At 39.8% G+C, this 20487-nt stretch overlaps 1 protein-coding gene across 20 annotated transcripts in view; it reads right to left on the bottom strand.

The window, feature by feature from the left end:
- Positions 1 to 20487, bottom strand: part of SGIP1 (SH3GL interacting endocytic adaptor 1) — a 195237-nt gene that overhangs the window by 100597 nt on the left and 74153 nt on the right. For 7 of the 20 annotated variants that reach the window (XM_075999126.1, XM_075999124.1, XM_075999127.1 and 4 more), the window contains 4 exons: positions 15293 to 15356; positions 9324 to 9348; positions 8231 to 8314; positions 2934 to 2990 (listed from right to left, as the gene is read on the bottom strand). In XM_075999126.1, the coding sequence (XP_075855241.1) occupies positions 2934 to 2990; positions 8231 to 8314; positions 9324 to 9348; positions 15293 to 15356 (230 nt within the window). Of the gene's footprint in view, positions 1 to 2933; positions 2991 to 6559; positions 6632 to 8230; positions 8315 to 9323; positions 9349 to 15292; positions 15357 to 20487 lie in introns of all 20 variants that reach the window. The other 13 variants (XM_012767173.2, XM_075999135.1, XM_075999169.1 and 10 more) reach the window with 2 other exon arrangements.

Genomic DNA, 20487 nt, shown 5'->3' with positions numbered 1-20487 from the left:
AAAAGGAGAGGAAGGGTTCAAGAAGACACCAATGTTTCTACTCTCAAATCCTGGGAAAGCGCTGGGACTTCAAGCTGAACTAATCCTAACAGTGGACAAGTAAAGTTTTTTGGGGAAAAAGCTGGAAAGATAAAAGGCAGCTTGTATTGCTGGGATTAGTATGATCATAATTTGAGTTCCTATTATACATTAAGTATTGTGACCCACACTTTGTCTCTCTGAACCACATAGTAGCCATATATGGAAAGAATTATCCCATTTAATTGTCCCATTATTTAGGAGAAACTAAGAGAAATCAGATGCCATTTCACAAGGAAACACGCCCAGCAAATGCCAGACGTAGGCCTTAAACCCAGGCATTTTGAGACTGTCTCCTATGCCCTAGAGAGCAGGAAGATGACGAGTTCAAAGGTCGCCCTGTTGAAGTCAAGGTTTTAGGCCTGGCAGTGGGAGGGGACATAGTTGGAGAGGGTTTTAGGAGTCACTGAAGCAATAAAAATACCATGGCCATGGAGAGAGAAGACATCATGGAAAAAGTGATCATTTTTGAAAAATTCATTTTTTTTAATATTTAAGGCAGCCACAGCTGAGTAGTTGTGCTCTCCTTACACTGGTCCTGGGCTGGAATCCTGAGTTTGTGGCCGTTGGACTCCATGTATCTATGTCACCTGCTTGGCTCAAAAAGGCACCTGAGATTTTGTGTCAGAGCCAAAAACTTCTGACAGAGAATTCGAAATGGTCAGATAAGTGGAATGAAGTGAATGACATGAAACTGTTACATCACTGGACATTTTCAAGGGCCTGTCGGTGTCTGTGGGCAGTTAATTCTCTTGCATAGGATCACTTAAACCTGATGATTTGATATACATGTACGTAGTGAAACGATCACTACTGTGGAACTCATTACTGATTACTACAGGCAAGTTTACATTTCTGTGACCTTCCATAGTTACCCGTGTGTGTGTGTGTGTGTGTGTGTGTGTGTGTGTGTGTGTGTGATAAGAGCACCTAAAATGTATTCTGTTAGCAAATTTTCAGTCCACAATATGATATTAGTAAGTATAGTCCCCAGGCTGCACATTAAACATCTAGATTTATTCACATTTCCTCACTGCAAATTTGTACCCTTTGACCTACTTCTCCCATTTCCTCCCCCTCCCTGCCTCTGGTAACTATCGTTCTATGTTGTTTCTCTTCATTCCACTTTTATTTATTTATTTTTTACATTCTGCATGTAAGAGAGCTCATGCAATATTCTCCTTTCTGGAAAACCATCATTTTTTGAGCATCTATTATAGTCTTCCTTTTGCTCTTCTTCAGTACTACAGAGTTACTTTTCTTTCTTTCTTTCTTTCTTTCTTTCTTTCTTTCTTTCTTTCTTTCTTTCTTTCTTTCTTTCTTTCTTTCTTTCTTTCTTTCTTTCTTTCTTTCTTTTTAAATGCAAGGGTATTGAGGTCACTTCCCTGCTAAAAACCTGTCCCTGGCTTCCTACTGCACTTAGTATAAAAGCTAAGCACCTCTGTATAGTCACCAAGGCCTGGAAGTCTGGCTTCTGTCCCTCTCTCTAGCCTCATGCCTGTGACTCTCTTCCCGTGGTCCCCTCGGCCACATGCTCTCCTTCCCATAGTTGACTTTTGTGATGTGGGTGCCACTGTCTCATTTCAGGGTTCTCATCGGTGATGTTCCCCCGGCCTGCAATTCACTTCCCCCAAATGTTCAGGCAGTTAACCTGTACTTATCAGAGATTACTAGTGACCTCCTTAGTTACTAGTGACTTTACTATTTAATGTGTAAACATTAGGTCTTTGCTTAAAAGTCTCATCCTCCCTGAGGCCTTCCCTGCCAGAGTCCAGATGGTAGAATCTAGGAAGAATAGAACCTTCTTGTGACTTAGAGAAATTGGTTTCTAATGCATAGTGATCATAGCAATGCCTCTGTGATGTGATTAGTTTTTTGGACTAAATAAATTTGAGGGAAGTTATGCTTCATTTAAGCATGTTGACCAGGTATAGTACTAGAGGTTAGAGTTTTTGTGCTAGGTAAGAGGCAGTGTCTAGAATTTGATGAGTAATTTGGTATTTTAATCAGCATATTTCCTGTTTGCTGAGACTATCCCATTCTTGTGTATTATAGAATCCCACAAAATATAACAGGGTCTTTCTAGGTAAAAAAATAATTAATGTTGGGAAAAGTAACCACCCTTTTAAAATGTCTGATAGCTTCCCTTATAACATTATTTGTGAACAATTCGTGGACATATGTTCTAGGGAATTGAACTGCTAAAAATATCAAAATATCTCAATCCTGGGAAATATAAGATATAAGATATATTATATTCACTTGTAAGGAATGTAAGAGAGGACCAGGTAGTAAGTTGGCAGGGTGACATGTTTTGGAGTGTTAGGGTGGGAAGCATGAACAATTTAGCCTTTCCAAGCCACAGTTTTCTCTAAAATGCAGACAATGTATTATTTACCTTTTATGAATTTAATAGCATTTAATATTATGAATGACAAATAGTATTCAATAAATGGTAGTATCATTTATTATAAAAATTCTTATTAGCAAATAGGCAAAAGCTTTAACAACAAGCTTAACTTTTAGGAAAGGGGGGCTTGAGCAAGAAGAGTCACCTAAAGGATAAGAGCAAAGGCATTTTGTAGGGATGGTGAATTTGAGCACTTACTATGCAATAGAAGTGACCTTCGATGTGAGTATGTTCTACATGTTCTATATGACTAGAAATCCAACAGCAATCCTGGGTCTGACAGACTCTACTGCTCTTCATCTCTGTACCATCCTAAATGTGCCAGGCATTTCCTAACAAGATGGGGAGTGTTTCGCTTATTTCTACATCCTATTATAAGAATGCTTCAACTCATTTTTAAGTTGTGTAATAGTTAATAGAGAAAAACAATCTTCTGGATACTCACATATCTTTCCCAATCAATTTCTGCATAAAATCCATTTGGTGCCCCATTGCTTTTCTTCTGTAACAAATTTGAAAATAAATTTAGAAGGGAAACACTGGAACAACAACAACAACAACAACAAAAGGAACAAAGAACACTTAACTCTATTTGCATTTAGCAAGAAAAAGCTACCAAAATCCAGCCCTGGAAAGACACAATAGAGCAGCCTAAGAAGAAGCCACATCAGAATTACTGAATGGTCAACTAGCTGCCGTGACACAGCACAAAAGGGCTGCATACTTATTTCACAAAAGACTGTAGGATACGGAGGCATAGGGAGATTAACAACTAGCTGTTCAAATTTTACTCAATTACTGAAGAATTAGCGGCACCTACATTATAATTTAATCATCTATACCTTCAGGGGATATAACCACACACATATATATTAAGTGGAAACACTTTGATTTCCATGCTGCTCTTATATACAATTAGTTCTAACATATCCAGAGTACTCGTTCAAGTCATTAACTACTCTTTTAGCATTTCTAACACTAAATCAATTTTTTTTTTCTAATCAACCCTCTGGTAAAATATAAAGAAAGTCAGCTCAAAATTAGTTAATTTAGCTCGTAGTTATTAAAAAATAATGTTGATAATTTTTCAAATGGCTTTTCTTATGAAATTATTAAAATAGAATTTGAGGATTAATGGTGGGTTTCTGTCATCCATGTGATCTATTCTTCGTGAGCACACATCCTTGCAAGTTGACTGGATCTCAACGTTACTCTCTTTTGACTAATTGAAAGTTTTATTTTTTCACCCAGTACAACCATGACATACATCCACAAGCATTGAACAAGGATGTGGCATCACGAAATAGAAATTGCTAAGATTCTCTACTTTTGGGGAGCAAAGGAAGAAAACACAAATCAGGTTGGTAACGGAGGGTCCATCCAATGACATTCTTGTATTTAGCACATCGAGCAATGGTATGTCACTGAGCGATAGCAGATCGCAGAACAACACATATCAAATGGTGATGTATGAGGCTTGAGGACAGGACCTCTAATTCTGCAATCACAAATAAAGGCCACTTGAACTACAGTGTAAACAGCTAGAACCCAGTCTTACAAATAGATGGAGAAGTAAGCTTTTCATGTCTGCATATAGGATCACTAGATAACCCAGAATAAACATCATCATGGATTAACACTGAATGTTGACTGGGCATTCTAATAACTAGCAGTGATTTAGCAAGGGCAAATAGTGCACAAGGAATAGTTAATGTGTTCACACCCCCTCCCTTCCTATACACTACCATTGCACCAGAATTTACACATACGAGAAATCTGTCATGCCTTCACACACCAGCACCCCAGAAAATGAGGCCTGTGCCCACCTTCCTCTATGCCCTGTTCCCAACTAAGATTATTTGCCCTCAGACTACATCTTCATCTTCTCATAGAATTGCCTTCATTGAATTAATGCTTCAGTGATATTCTTTCTACTTTGGAAAAGGTCTTTTTAAAAACCTGACACATCAACTCTATACAAGTACACTTTATGAGGCTACTGCTGAGAACATGGTACATTAAATAATGTATCACTTAATAAAAATTCTTCTATCACCTAGGAATGAACATAGTTCCTATTTTCTTTTTATCATAATTTGCTTTCTCTTTTAATTCCTACTTTACCGATCTGTTTGTATATGACTTCTTGGCAAAATGCTCCAACTCCTTCTTAGAAAGCATATATAATAAACAAGTTTAATATAGAAATTTAATTTGTAATAATAGGAAATCAGACAGACTAAGTTGATTCTAGAGAAATAAACTCATGAATTTTGTGATCTAGGATGGTTATCTAAAAGCCAGAGGTTAGGTAAATTACATGACAATCTCATCTCTGTAACTAAAGCCCTTTAAAACTGAGATAGTTTATATGTTCAGCTGAATGAATTTTATATATATATATATGTTTGTATGTATACATTTTTTTTCCTTCCTGACAACATATATTTAACATTGTAGATTTAAAAAGTTCTTGAATTTTGAGATCTGGGCTGAGTGAAAATTTCCCAGTTTCTATGAAAATCAAAGGAAGATTGAGATAAAGGGAAAGAAAAACCTATAAAATAAATTTTCTCGTAAAATAGGAACATTTTAAAAACAAATACTAGAAACAAACAACAAATCATAACAAGCAGATATTCAAAACACACACACACACACACACACACACACACACACACACACACACACACACGGATACCTTTCTTAGAGGAATTTGGATTCATTCATACCAGCGAATTCTTACAATAGCTTTGGTTTCACAAGTGAAAATTATCAAGTTAAAGCTAAGCCAGAGCCTGGATAGGATCCTTCTGGCAAAAGCTCAAGAAAAAACAATTCTCACGTGTTAACCCTTGAGTAAGGTGCAGCTCACTGTAGTGGTGACAGTGAAGATAAGGACTCTATTGATTTTCAGGTGGGAAACTTTGAAGAAGCAGCAAGGGAGAATGTAAGTAGGGCAACACCACTTAGAAACTAGGCTTGACAGTGAAAGCAATGTAAGTTATTTACCAACAAATAAACAGTGATTTCTCTTTTGGAATTGGAGTAATATATATTCTTTCACTTCTCCCTTTTCTGTATTTTCTAAAATTCTATACTTAACATAAGTAACTTTTATAAATTGAATATGATTGTTATTTAAAGAAAATTGAGCCTCACAGTGATGTTAATCTTGTCTTAATAGGTATTTTACTTAAGTCAGGCTTATCTGTTCTCAGATAACATGTTGAGCTAAATAAATAAATGTAGTAACAATTATGTTCAATTACGCATTTCATCAAAATCCTCAATTTCAATTGTGAATGCTCCTACTTTCCACTACTTAGCTCATAGCCAAGTAGTGATTTTTGGGGGAGAAGTATTAAAGATATATAATGTACTGACTAAGTATTTTTCACCACTGAGGTAGACCTGACTCATTGTGTAAATAACCCTATAGAAGAACAGCACTGTGCAATCGAACTGCCTGTGAAGATGGCCATGCTCTGTCCGTGTGCTGTCCAGTATGGTAGAGCTTGAAATGTGGCAAGTGTGACTGAGGTACTAAATCTTAACTAAACAGCCACTGCTGGTACCATGTTGCACAACACAGCCATGGTTACCGCATAGTCTGAGCTGGATCAGCATCTCTGACCTGACATCCTTTGGTCAAGTACACCGGTTCCCACAGACTGAGTTCCTGCCAAGTTCCCGGTGTTACTGAGATAGCGCTTATCCTAACAAATGACCACTCAATTTGCATGGTGTTGTTTATATGACAGCCAGAGCCTTCTTTATAGATAGCAGATTCTTTTAAAAATCTGAATCCTTCTTTTGTCTAAGACAAGGAAGCACCCATCTTTTATGCCTGCTCACTCTTTAAAAGTATGTTTGGACATCAATACGTAAAATCTGTATGGTTGATCTACAAATTGGCCCCAGGTATTCGAGAAGTAATTTGGAAACACCTACGAGTCTCCATAAATGGAGTACATAAAAGGCACTGTGTATTCCAGATTTTAAATCGGGATTTTACTCACTGTTTCTACAACCCCTTGGAAATGTTTAAACTAAAATCTGTTTCCTTACCGAAACTTTTTTTCCTCCTTCACGCGCACACTCTGCTTTGCTATTGTAGGGTGGTTCATGTGGGCTGGGCTGCTGGAATTGATTGTGTTCATGTAGAAAAAAGTTGTTAAAGGATCTGTTTGTTCTTCAAGACACATATAAAGAATCACATGGAGTCAGCAAACATACGATAGAAGAAACCATTTCTAGGCCAAATTGTACGGCCTACCAATCGTGGCAGGGCTCCTCGAGCAGAGAGTGGACTTTGGGGCCCATAATGAGGCTCTATTCAGCAGGCCAGCTTGGCTAGCCCAGGAAAAAAAGGGAGAAGGAGGTAGGTACATCCCAGGCACTAGGGACTATGTGGATCTACTCCTCATTCAGTCAGCACTTAATTTACAAGTAGAGAACAGACACAAGGACACACAAGAAGAAACTGAATTAAAACGGTTGTATCTCTAATCTAAGTATGCGAAGTTTAGCTCCGCCATATTTTCCCTTGCAACAAAGTCATTCTGGGCGTCACCACTCCATACAGCACACACAGCTGACAGCTCCAAATCTGTGCCCCTCCCTGAACATTTGTTCAGAATAAGCTGAAAAGATCTCTTTACAGCAAGGACTAGGACCCTGGTCAATGAGTGGAGGGAAACTGGAACTGCTTAGGAAAAAGTTAGTGTACCCTGCACAGATTAGAGTTTGTGTCTGGGTTAGGGCGCATTGTCACACACAGCTACTTGAGGTCTCGGACACCATGAGAGATGGTTCTGCCAGGGATGGGGACATTCAGCCAGTGGGGAGCAAGGCAAGCCCACCTTCACATGCAGCCTTGCCATGAAGCCGCTAGAGACTAAACCCCAAAAGCATTGTCACCAGAGATGGGCTTTGTTGGATTTTGAGAAACTAAAATGAAATAAGCACCAGTACATTTAAGCTCTTGTGCAGCCCCTGTGTTTACCAAGAAGTTTATAAGCATTACGTAGGTGCACCACCACCTGTAGTGAGTGGACCCACATTAATGAAACCGTATATTTCCACTAGCTGCTGGCTAATAATTTTCAATTACCTGTGAAGTTGTACACCTTATTCCTGAGAAAATGCATTTATTTTGAATGTAGGCTTTTCTGGAACAGGTCTGTGTTATTTCCCGAGAAATTGCAATGAAATAATTCCTCTTTCCTAAAAATCATGACGAGTGATATTTATGGCATTTCTAATTAAGTGCTAATAAGTAACTTTGTGTGACTTGGATTGGTGGAGACCAAGGAGGACTTGGGGAACTTGGGCATGCAGCCCTGACCTGGGGTGGATGAGTCCTCAGGATGACTGCGGGGTTCATTAATGCAGCACATACTCATAGTCGCCTGCTAGATGCCAGCTGCTGCACCAGGTACCCGGGTGCATGTTCTACCAGCGATTTCTGGTGCTGCCCAGAAGGGCAGAAAATCGTGAGGAGGTAGCAACGGGACCTCAGAGACAATGAGTGGAGGTTTGGAGAAAAAAAAGGGGGGGGGGCACGACTGAGAGTGGCAGAGGGAGAGAAGCAAGAAATAGCAAGCCAGTTTGGGAGCGGCAAGGATAGAAAGCAGAGTAGCTAACAGAGCCTGGCAAAGTTCAGAATGGAAGGGGATGAGAGGACCCAGGGAGGGGACCAAGCCAGAAGCAAAGAAAAGACATGGAAGTGGAGAGTACCTGAGACAGAGTTAACGAGAGGGCTCTGAGCCAGAAGCAAGAGGTGAGGAGAAGCTGAGTCTTCTGGGTCTTTTTTTTCCCCTGCTGAATAGAGCCTTGATTATAGTGTTACCCAATGTCTGATCAATTTCAATCTATTTTCTTAACATTTCACGGTGAGAACCACATGAACGCAAAAAGCACCCCAAAACTAAAAACCTTGAGTCAAATGTGGGAGAAAAACTCTTTCTATCACTGCAATTAACACACCAATTTAGGTATAATAGTATAAAGGGTGATTTAAAAACTGTTTTTAACCACCAGGTTTATTTTAGTTCCCACTCCAGCCCAATGAGCCTAATGTGAGTCCATTTTTTTTTTTTCAGTAACAGCTGTTCTTTTGAACCTTCTGAATAGGAATCTGATTTAGATTTGAAGGAAGTCATTTCAGAAGTTGATGCAGACTCCCAGAAGTGCAACTCACATAAATCTAAGCCTGTGCGCCACAGACTTCTTTAAAAAGCAAGAATTCTGGTGGCCAGCAAGGACTCAGAATTACGGTTAAATCTAAACCCAGTGGACACATTTTCCTCCTCCAGACTGTAAATTCAGGCATAAGTGGTTTTAAGACCATTCCCTAGTTTTGAATTTAATATAGAAAATGTATCTGCAGCACAAACTACTACAGGGGAAAAGTTTCTTTCAATTTTATTGGATCTCAGCTCCATTATGACTTTGTGGCCTCTGTTGGCAAAAAACATTCTCACATAATGAGCTTCTACATCATTAAATTGGAAATGAAATAACAGTTGATGGTAGCAGCCTCTGCATGAACTCTCTGGCTCCTGACGCCCCATCTTGACGGCTAGTTTGCTTGCGTACGCTGGGGCAGGGCTTTAGGTGAATGCAATAAATAAGTCTAACTTGACCAAGACTACATTTATGTCCCATGCAATCACTATAGAAAATTACAACAGTGAGAGGTCTGAAGAAAAGTCATCCAAGCTATTTTTTTCCCTACAGGAAAACAAAAATAATAACAGGGCTATAAGAAATTTAGACATAGCATATATTGAAGTGCAAACTCACTAAAAATGGTCATTTAAATACTTACAATTCCATCTCTATCTGGTGAACCTCTGTAACAAAAAGAAATTGATAGCTATTATGAAGATGAATCATTCTTGCTACATAGACTAAAAGTACAAAAATAATTAACCACCACCCTCACCTCCCACATATTCCCACCCCAGTAAACCTGGCTAATGAAAACTAAATCAAAACAAATTGCTTGAGTGACATTTAAATGTGGGGTATGTGTATCTGTGTAGAGGAAGGATATTCTCATTAAAAGCTAAAGTCCAAAAGGCACAGGTTGGTGGGGCTGCGGCGTGCCTTGGTCTGCTTTTGAGAGGAGAGTTCATTAAAGAGTTCATCCCAGTCTACTGAGCCCCATTTACCACTATCACAAGGCATGTCGACCAACTTGCTCCCTCTTATCTTTCTTAAAACAATTATTGTTTCTTTTTTCAGAGACAAAGTCTCCCTATGTTGCCCAGGCTGGAGGACAGTGGCTATTACAGATACAATCATTGGGCACTACAGCCTTCAACTCCTGGCCTCACTGTGATCCTCCCTCCTCAGCCTCCTGAGTGGCTGGGACTACAGGTGTGCACCACCGTGCCTGGCCCTCTTATCTTTCCCCCTGTGAATGGTCCTGAATTGCATCCTGTAAGATACAACGTCTGTGGTATTTTTCAACTTTATCTTGAGAATCTGTAATTTCTATATTTATCTCTTCTTCAGTTATAGGATAGCAGGAGATGGAGGGCAATATTTTGCTAAATGGCCCCCTCTGATGACCAGAGTTCAGGGTAGCTAGTCCATGGGGTCACCATGCTCTGTGTGCTTAGGAGCCAGGGCCTCAGAGTGAGATGAATCTGGGTGTCCAGATGTCATCACTTAATAGTTCTGTGACCTTGAATATGTTACTTAACCTCTCTAAGTCAGGTTAAATAAGATAGAGAAGGTATAGTAAGAACGTATAATAGTTCCTGACATATACTAAGTATCCAAAAGTATTAGTTGATTATTATTTCTTTTCTCTTCCAAGATATCCCTTCCCTAGGAATATAAAACTGCTCACTTGCAGCCACATTGGACTTTAGAGCAACGCAGGAGCAGGAAGATGGACTGGAGGGGCACAGACAGGGGAAACAAAGAGTAGCCACTGCTGTACTTTTATAGCTTTGTATTTTAATTTGTTCTGTAAGGAGCCAAAAAAATGTTATATTAACAAAGGGACTAGAATTATGCTTGGAAAAAGGCTTGTACTGTTTGGAAGAAAACCAGGCAAGGAAATTCATTACTGCTTCATAGGGTGGGGCAATGAGAGGAGAGAGAGGTAGGGGAGAGAGAAATTCAGAAAGTTGGTGGGAGGCCATTTGGATTCTGAGATGTGATTCCCTTTCCTCACCAGTGTCCCCACCCCAAATTATCAGAATATTCTACTTTGTATTACGGTACACTTGATAAAACGCATTATTTTTCATAACTAGTGAGTTCTGTGTCCACACAGATGTGGTGATACAGGGGTGAGAAGCAGAAAGGACCCTGACATTGAAAGACCACAGGAGTTGACATAAATCTTGGGACCTTTGGGCATTCCCTGGACATGGAAATTAACCAGTTCAAAGAAATTTTATCTAAAATAGGATAGGAAGAATCTCAGCTAACAAAAGTTGTAATTCATTGAACAAATATTGAGGGCTTATAATGAGCTAGGTCCTTGGCTAGGACCAGGGGATAAAAATAACAAAGGGCTGGGCATGGTGGCTCACATCTGTAACCCCAGCGCTCTGGGAGGCTGTGGCAAGAGGATGGATTGAGCCCAGGAGTTTGAGGTTGCAGTGAGCTACAGTGACACCACTGCACCCTGCCTGGGGCAACAGAGCAAGACTCTGTCTCAAAAAAACCCATAAACAAACAAACAATCCCCCAAACAAGACATGCTCATCAGAGAGAGAACGAGACAGGCAAGTCAATCCAGTGAGTTATCATGGCCATAGTAAGCCCAGGCTAGTGGGAGAGCACAGAGGATAGGTACCACCCCATCCTCATCAGAGCCAACTCTCCTTTCCATGTGTACATCCTGCACATTTCTTACTGGGATATCAACCCCTGTTAAAGGAGTTGGGTATCCACTTCTTGGTAGGATATGTTCAGAGGCACTGACCCTTGTGGGAAAGTCTGGGGACTGCAAGAAATAGATGTGGCGAAGAGAAGGCTCTGGAAGCTGGCTGGCTATGGTATTGCCCACTGTCGGTCCAGGTACAAGGGCCCGTCAGTAGCAGGTCTTAAATGGGAGGCTGCTTGACTTCATGCTTATTGCAGCTATCGGGATGGATTTCAAAATTTTTAATCAGAAAAACTGTAATTGTACATAGCAGCATGGGAGTCCTACTCCCATCCTTTGTTCTTATCCACTGATGGAAACGAGGCTGATGCTTCCTCATTTGGAGGCAGCAAGCGTGGCAGGTAAGAGCGCTGGCTGCAGTGCCAGACTACGGGGGTAACCGACGACGTAGGTCTCCTAGCTGTGGAAGGTTGGGTGAATTCCATCACCCTTTTGTGTCTCAGTTTCCTCGTCTATAAAATACCTATGGTCATTGTATAAACCCCATAGGAATATGAGAGGGTTCAAGGAGCTAAAATAAATGACGAGCCTGAAACAGTTGTCTAGAACATAGTGAATACTCAATAAAAGTTATCTAGAATAATAATTATTATATAATCTGACCCAGGAGAGGGAATGGAGAAATTTTGGCAGCCTCAGTCACTTGGGCATGAGTTTTAAATTCATTTTCTAACCTCTTCTAATGAAGTTTTGTATTTTATTTTAAAAAGATTTTTTCTTTGGGCTCTATTTCAAACAATTTCAGTTACCCTTTGCACCTATTGCCTTTTATCTTTACCCTCCTATTTGGATTATAATTCTGCCCATTGATGTTTTTTTTCTTGTAGATGATAAGAGCATGGGCACTGGATTCTAGACTAGAATACTGGCTCCAAGTCTTATTTTCTGGGCAGCCTTCAGCAAGCTGCTTAACCCCTTTGGGCACTGATGTCTCATCTCTAAAATTGAGGTATTACTACTAACCTTATTGAATTGCTGGGAGGACTAAAAAGGATATCAGCACAACAAAATACACCCCACTGGGCCTGCCACTTCCCACAGGCTGTCTCCCTTCCTCCCTCTATCAGCCTCTGTAATGATGATCAAATCAGGAAGCTCTGGTCCTCACCCCACTCTCTAGCTAGGGATGTTCAATCCGCTGAAGTTGGCACTTGCGTCTACCCCAGCGGATTGCTTAGCAACCCTGAGTGAGTTGCAGCAGCCCTGAAACCAGTTTGCACCAACACGGTTTCAATGATTGCAGACTAACATAAGCATTAAGTGAAGCTGAAGGGCCAACAAATTGCCAGAGCATTTTCCTAACCCCTTTGAGCTTATGACTCCTTTTCCAAGAACGATATGTGATCCGATTAGAGAGTGGGGGTTCATGAAGAGCAAAGGCTTGTACAAAACATATTAAACAGCTTGCCCTTTGACCAGGACGGATGGTAGAACCCACTTATCAGCTAACTTGGCATCCCATGAGTAATCTGGGGCACTCAAATGATAAGAAGTTTAGGAAAGATGCTTGGGAGTCTATAAACAGATGTCCCTTTGTAGTACCTCAGAAAAAGATTGAGCATCTACTTGAAGCCTTGAGGACTAACTTGCTTATTTTCATAACTTTAGAAATGCTGATGGAAAAGCAGTGCTTTGGTCATATGTAAATTAGCTCAGCCTGCCCTGGGGAGGTTGTTTAACTTCTTTTCTCTTTTCAAGATATCTTTTTTTTTTTCTTTCAAACTTTCTTTACATACCAGAAATCTGTGCTGCCGAAAGAAAGATGCTGTCCTGGGGAAAAAAGGATTTGGTTTCTGCTGATGACACTGTCCTAAGATGCGTCTAATCGTGTCCCACACAACACATGGCACGTTGTAGGGTCAGCAGATGCTGCTGACAGACTGACTGGTAGAGTGTCTGGCCCTTTAGGGAAATTAGACTCCATCTTTTATGTGTACTGGTGTGGAAACTGAGGCTCAACAAAGGAGAGTGTGATTCCCAAAGCCCAGGAGCTCTTGGCAGTGTTGGGACTAGAGCCCAGGTCTTCTGACCCAAGTGAAGGGACCGTCACCTATTCTGGGTGGTTAATGTTCAGAAAATGGCACATTTCTTAAGAACCAATGTAAATTATATAATCCTTAGAAAAATATTCTTTATTCAATCATTTAGAAAAATTTGCAGGACTACAGTAAATGTAATTTCCATGAAGTAAATATTTACCAAAAGAAAAAGCACAAAGAAAAAAATAGAAGAATAGCAGACTTAACATTTGATATGTAGACAAAAAATAGCTTTGTTCTTCCGATCCTTTACACTCTTTGGCTGAAGACTCTTCCAGGTTTCATGGTGCCCACTGCCTAAGAAAGTAGCCCTGATATTTATTTTCCTATGTGTCCCCGATCTCCTTCCTAGCCTTGCCTTCCATTATCACCTTGACCTGTAGCCCACAGGTGGACATATGGCCCCAAGATTGACAGAAATGCCTACTGTTCTTTTCACTTCTCTACTTTTGCTTTTATTGTTCCCTTTGATTGAAATACATGTCCTCATCTTCTTGAAGGCCAAACTCAAGGCTACTCTCTACCTGAAGCATCACTGATCAACAGTCCAAAATGACCCTTCTCACCCTCAAATTCCCATGAAATTCCACTTTAATGGAACATATGGAACTTACCACACATTAATTTGTATCAGTAATAATAAGAGTAGCAGCAACTGCCATCTCCTGAGTGCTTACTAAGCACTAGGTGCCATACTAGGCATTCAAAATATGTTACCTCATTCAGGTGTATAAAAATATTTTAATTTGTGTAGCAAACATTTTATCTCATGACTTATAAATTCTTAGAGGACAAAGACACAGAGAAATGCTCAGCACCTTGTGATCACAATTTATGCATGAAAAATATGTACAGAATGAAAAGCTAAACGTGAGAATAAATGTGGCCTTCTTCATTTTTACCTGTGCCCAAACAATTATTGATTTTCCCATTCTCATACTTTATTTCAGAGAATCTAGCCAAATGAGGGATAGAATAGATTTGATTCTGATATATAGCAGACCATAGCAGATCTGCATTGACATCTGGTCAGAAACAAGGGCAGCTGAGTGGTTGTGCTCGCCTTACACTGGTCTTGGCTGGAATCCTGAGCTCATGGCCAGTGGACTCCATCTATTTAAATCACCTGCTTCACGAAAAATGGCACCTGAGATTTTGTGTCAGTGTCAAATACTTCTGCTGGAGAATTCAAGATGGCCAAATAAGCGAAGTGAGTGAAATGAAACTGTTGCATCATTGGACATTTTCAAGGATCTATCTGTGTCTATGAGCCTGGATAGGATCATTTAAACATGTATAAGCAACCCCACAGTTGTTTCTGGCATTGGTTTCTTATTCACGGCCAAATATTCTATTCTTCCGGTGAATTCTGTTGGTTACAATTCTGCTTGTACAAAATCTTGGCATCTCAACTGAGGGCTTTGGGATGCTCTCCAGTCTACATTTCTGTTTCTGGTTAGGTCTAATCTACCTAAACAGGTGTTTCTTTTGTTTCTTCAGGTCAGATACTAGGGGCAACTCTAGATGTAGAAATAAAGACTTTTAGTCTCCCACAAAATAAGTCATGCTTTCTGTCTCCTGGGACTGTTGGGAAATGGTGGTTATCAGGTTGTTAAAAAAAAAAAACCACAATGAGAAACTGAACACATGATAAAAAATGTTCACTTTTCTAGCATAAATCTAAGAACTGTTTATGCTGAACAGTAACAATTTACCCAGAAATGGGGAGAGCAACAGAAAAGTACATGATATTCAAGAAAACTGTGTGGCAATCTTAAAGTGACAGTGATAACAGTATCTCTTAATGCAAATATCTTCTTTGGAGAGGCAAATCCTTAAAGTACATACGTAGAATCAGTGTCCTTTTCTTTCTTCCGTATTCCAAAGGCCTTCCTTGTACGTTTTTTCAATCCTGTGGGAAAATAGCAAAGGGGTCAAAGAAATCTATCACCAACATTCAAGTGAACATTCAGTTAAATTTGAGTATTCAAAAAGCAATGGAACTTTCTTCAATTGTCTGTATATGTGTGTATACATGTGCATATGATTCATTATTGCATTTTTCAATAGATATTTATCAAGGACTTGGCACTGTAAGTTCAAGCAACACAAAGATGTATGAGTACAGAAGAGATTGCAAGCTTTTCTTAGACTACAGTTATTCATCACCCAAACTGGGGCTCTGCCAAGAAGCCAAATCACAGATTTAGAAGAATAGCCATTTGTAGGTTAGACATACTCTTGAGGCTGGGATAATGCCAACACACAGATCATGTGAAGCATACCAAGAGAACTACACTGACCTGACATATCATTGTGTCCTGCATTTCCATCTCATCTGTTACTACTTTTTCTAATCTGTGGCTGGACTGGATTATTAACCATTCTCTGAACATACTTCAACACTTGTACTCCAGTATCTCTTTCTTCCTTCTGTGGTCCTTACCTCTGGCTGGAATGCTTTCCCTATGTTGTTGACTTTTAGAATTTCAATTCATCCTCTTCTAACACCCAGGCCAGATGTCACCTCCTCTGTGAGGGCCTCTCAATTCTAGTGGTGGTGTAAGACATTGACTATTCTGTGCTCCCTGCAAAGTGTTACTTTTATAAATATTATAATATACGAAATGGTACCACTTATTAGTTCCTATGTCAGTTTCCCTGATAGTCTGTGAGCCTTTCTAGAACAAAGTCCAAAGCTCCCTCATTTTTAACTACCTTAATCTACTAGAGGCACAAGATAATATTTGTTGATTTAAAATATCTTGCAGGAAGCACTATTCCTGCAGCATTGGGGTCAGAAGGCCCCTTTCTTCCATCCTGCCAATCCAAACCCTGTCTTGTTTCTTTCATTCTTATCCTGCCAAAGCTCTGTTTGGGCTCCCGGCTCTTACATATTCCAAAGTTACAGAAGTGGCTTGTGTTTCTTATGCTAGTATTATGCAAATATGCTAAATCTCTATATATTCAAAACCTTACACTTATTACTGGTGGATTGGCAAGTCTTCTTGAGAAATTGGAGCTAAGAAAGTCACTGGTATTTCAGGGTTTGTTTGGCATTACCAGGTGGAACAAAAGGAAAAACACTGACAGAATCAGTGAGTTGATGACACGTTCTTCCAAAACATGTGAGTCAGCCTGAGCCGCTCAGATGATCTGAGTCATTCATTATCTGCCTCTTAGGATACTACTCAAATATAATCTTCAAGTTGTCTTTGCTCGGTCTAATTTTGCATTTTAATAGTCATTCCATTTAAGACATTTAGGTCTTTAAAATGTCAATGTTTGTTTTTTTTAAAAAATCTCCTCCTGCATAAAACTATTCTCTGTTACTCTCTGCATGATGAGTTTATAGAAAAACTTGACATTTAAAACTACCCACCTATAATATTTAGAAACACTTTCTCCCCTTTCATTTTTTTTTTTGTTGTTGTTGTTAAAACCTTTCTTCCTTTTCACCTCTAATTGCCTTATTCCCTTATAGGGACAAAATATCATAGTTATATAATGATCATTTTCTTCCTATAATTTTCCTTGAGTTTCAAGTCTCCAAACTGGCTTCTCTACGCTTCTAATTTAGCTTTGAGTTCACAATGAATGCCACATTCACCAATCACCATTGGTTTCTATAGGCCTAATACTATGCTTTCCAGTGCTTTATTTCCTGTCACTCAACTTATGAGATGAAATAGCATACCTTACCAAAAAAGATCATAAAATACACACAACTTCCAGTACATCTTGTATTAAATTAGTGACAAAACAGGCAATAGTTTCCATAGACCCTGTCCTGTTTTTGACCACCAGTTTTGGACAATAGCCAGTATGAACTAGGTTATGAACGTCACGAATTGTCCATTTTCCAGTGAAAAGGGCACTGGATCAGGGTTCAGGAAACATACAGTCCATTCCCAGCATCGTTTATAATTCTAGTTTAATACAAGTTACCTTCTCTTTATGTTTCAGTCTCCCAGTCTTTACTCATCAGCCAATAACAAGAGAGGAAAAAATTCGCATATCTTCACAAAATGCTATGTTAATCAGTAGCTTAATTTCACTGAAAGTCATGTTTCTAAGACATAGAATACACTCATACATGGAATATAAATACGAATACATCAAAGATGTAAAGCTTCAGGAAAAAAAATTAACCCTAATCAAATTGTTGAATTAGGACAAAAACATTAAAAACATCTTACCCACGAAAAGTAGAAAGATTTGAGACGTTTAAGAAAAGTATGAAGAAAATTCTGAAAGTTTAAAGCAAAGTTATGAAATGTAAGTTATTCATACATTAACAGATCTTTGACAAGATCCAAGCAGAAACAATCACACCAACTGCATTAAGTGTGATTAAAGAGGTACAGTCTTGCCTTTTGAGAATTTATAAAAAAAATTTTGAAAGATACTCTTCAAAAGACAGCAATGATAGTCAAGGATCTTATAGAAATAACAAGTTTAAGACACTATGTTTGATAATCTGATAAGCTTAAAAATACTATATCTAATGATTTCCCACTTCTAACTCTACAACTCCATGAAGACTTTAAAATCAATTTCTATAGTATAATTGTTTCTGGGGTGAAGCATATATTTTTTGTTATTCTTTTTTTTTTTTTTTTTTACCAAAAATGGGAGGTCAAAAGTTGATTATTTTTGGAAAAAAAATATTTGTTTTGAAAAATTTGATTTGTTTTGAAAAATGAAGTGACTTTTCCCTATCAAAACAAAGAGATCTAAAGGGAAAGAATTTTACTGTCTTGATAATCTAGGGCTAGAATGGCTCTCTCCCAAGTTGTAGAATTGAGAACACTTTCCTGTGTGAATCTAGAACTGCAGTCTTAGATCGGCCACACTGGGAGTCGGGCCTGTGCCTCTAACCTCTCCACCTAATAGGATTCCTTTAGCTTCCTTTGGTGTTATGGGAGAAGCCTGTCAAGTTTGGGAATAACAACAACAACAAAAAATTAAACATAGATGGATTTTTAGAGGTTGGAAAGCTTATTTCAATCTAGATAAATGTCACAAGATAAATAAAGCAACCAATATATAAACTGATGATAGTGATAGTGCCAAAAATACAGAGTAGGAAGAAGTTTTATCTTGGTAGTACTACTTAGCTACCATTACTAAAGTCCTGCCTATGGAACAGGTCCTAGTTGCATATGATGTCTCATTTAAATTTCTTATAAACCTTGTGAAAAAGTAAGTGGTGTTTTCGCCTCAAGTAGTGAGCCTGAGAAACTGCCTAGGTTTATTAGCATCACCTCCAGAGAGGAAACCAGAGGCTCGTCTTTCTCCACTGCTCCCCCAAATGTTGGGGTTCTTCAGGGCTTTGTCCTAGCTCTTCTATACCCTTTCCTGAGGGCAATTTCATCCACTCCCATGGTTTCTTTTATCATATTTATGCAGATAAATCCTGACTCTATAGGTGAGGCTCAGCACAATCTCACGAGCTGCTGAATATTTAGGACTCCCTAAAAATAAAATATTTTTCTCCCTAAAAATAAAGACTGGTCCTGGGGGTGGACAGGTGGAGGTAGCACTCTGGGAGCTGAGCCCCACACAGGAGATACCGAGGTGTTGGCATTCTGGAGGCAGAAGCTGAAGACCAGCCACACAGAAGATGCTGGTAGCCTTAACCAGAGATGCCATCCTGCCACCCAGAAGTGTATGCAGCGAGTGCTGCCAATGACCTCTGCTTTCTCTCCTTGTCCCAGAGTCCCACCATTCCACTGCTAGCTGGGAAGACAACAGTGTGGAGAGGCCGAATGTAGAATGGTCACCTCTCTATCAGAATCTTGGCAGCAACTGGCTTATCACCTGAACTAAAGGGGCTGCGCTAGGAAGAGGTGTGGGGCAGGTATAACGGAGAGGAGAGGCCAGGTTCTAGGCCTGGGGTGGGTGGTGGTCGGGGGTGAGCCCACAGGTGAGGGTATTCTGTGTTTTTTGATTGTTGGAGGAGAGAGCCCCCTTGAAGGACTGCTTTTTTGCCTACTTTTCCTTACTCACCACACACTCTTGCTAGACAGTGCTTCCTCTCATCGCTTTTTACTGTGGTGTTTAAACTGCCATATAAATGTACTGCCTTTAACACTGTGAGAAGGCACCGCTTTTGTCGACCATGTTCCTGGGGAGCACTTGTGCCTCCTGCTCCCTACCCCTCTCTACACCGTGCTTTTGAGCAGAGCTTGGACAGGGCAAGGACTAGGAACAAAGCCGATGCACTTGGCCTTGGCGTTCTGGAGGAAGAAGAGGAGCTTTAGGAGGAAAGGGCGGGTTGGTGGTGACAGCTGGTTAGGGTCAGTACACAGGACTCTGTGAATGGAGGAACGCAATCCATCTCCTCATGTGTCCCCCCCAGAAGCGTGCAGTTGCTCTCTCCCCAAAGCAGAAGCAGAAATACAGGGTGGAAGGGAGCAAAATGCATAGCTTTCTTCAGAATCCAAAGATCTGGGTTCAAGACCCAATTTGACTGCTTGCAGGCTGTCATCTGCAGCAGCATGGATACAGAGTTTAAGAGGTGCTCCTTTCCGTATAAGATTCATTGTTCTCACAGGACGTGAGGTTTAGAAGGACAACCCTGATTTCTCTCTCCATAATCACTAGGGATGAGGGAAAGGCAGCTCTTGTTTACTGAGTACCTCGTACGTGCCAGGCATTGTGCCAGGCACTTCACAAAGACTAACTTTACAACCAGCCCAGAAGGCACTGCTAACCCTTTATTTTATGAATTAAGAAACAGACTTAGTGGGTAAGTTTCTCTTCCGAAGTCACTAAATAAACAAGTAGCAAGACCAAGATTTTGAGCCAGGTTTGGCTCCAAAGCCAGGCAACTTCTCACAGAGTGGGCGTGATGAGCCTTGCAGTATTCAGAGCGATGCCTGGTCCATGGTGGGCATAGCGTCAGTGTTTCATGACTTCTTAAAAAGCCACTAAGTGTTTGTATAATACTTTAAAAAAATGACTTTCCTGATGTTTGCAATCGACATTTCTTGATGTTCAGTATTTTGATACTCATTTGTGTATACAGAAGTTTTAGG

Source organism: Microcebus murinus, chromosome 2 (genome assembly GCF_040939455.1).
Source record: "Microcebus murinus isolate Inina chromosome 2, M.murinus_Inina_mat1.0, whole genome shotgun sequence".
Lineage (NCBI taxonomy): Eukaryota > Metazoa > Chordata > Mammalia > Primates > Cheirogaleidae > Microcebus > Microcebus murinus.
This window is presented reverse-complemented; position numbering and strand designations above follow the sequence as displayed.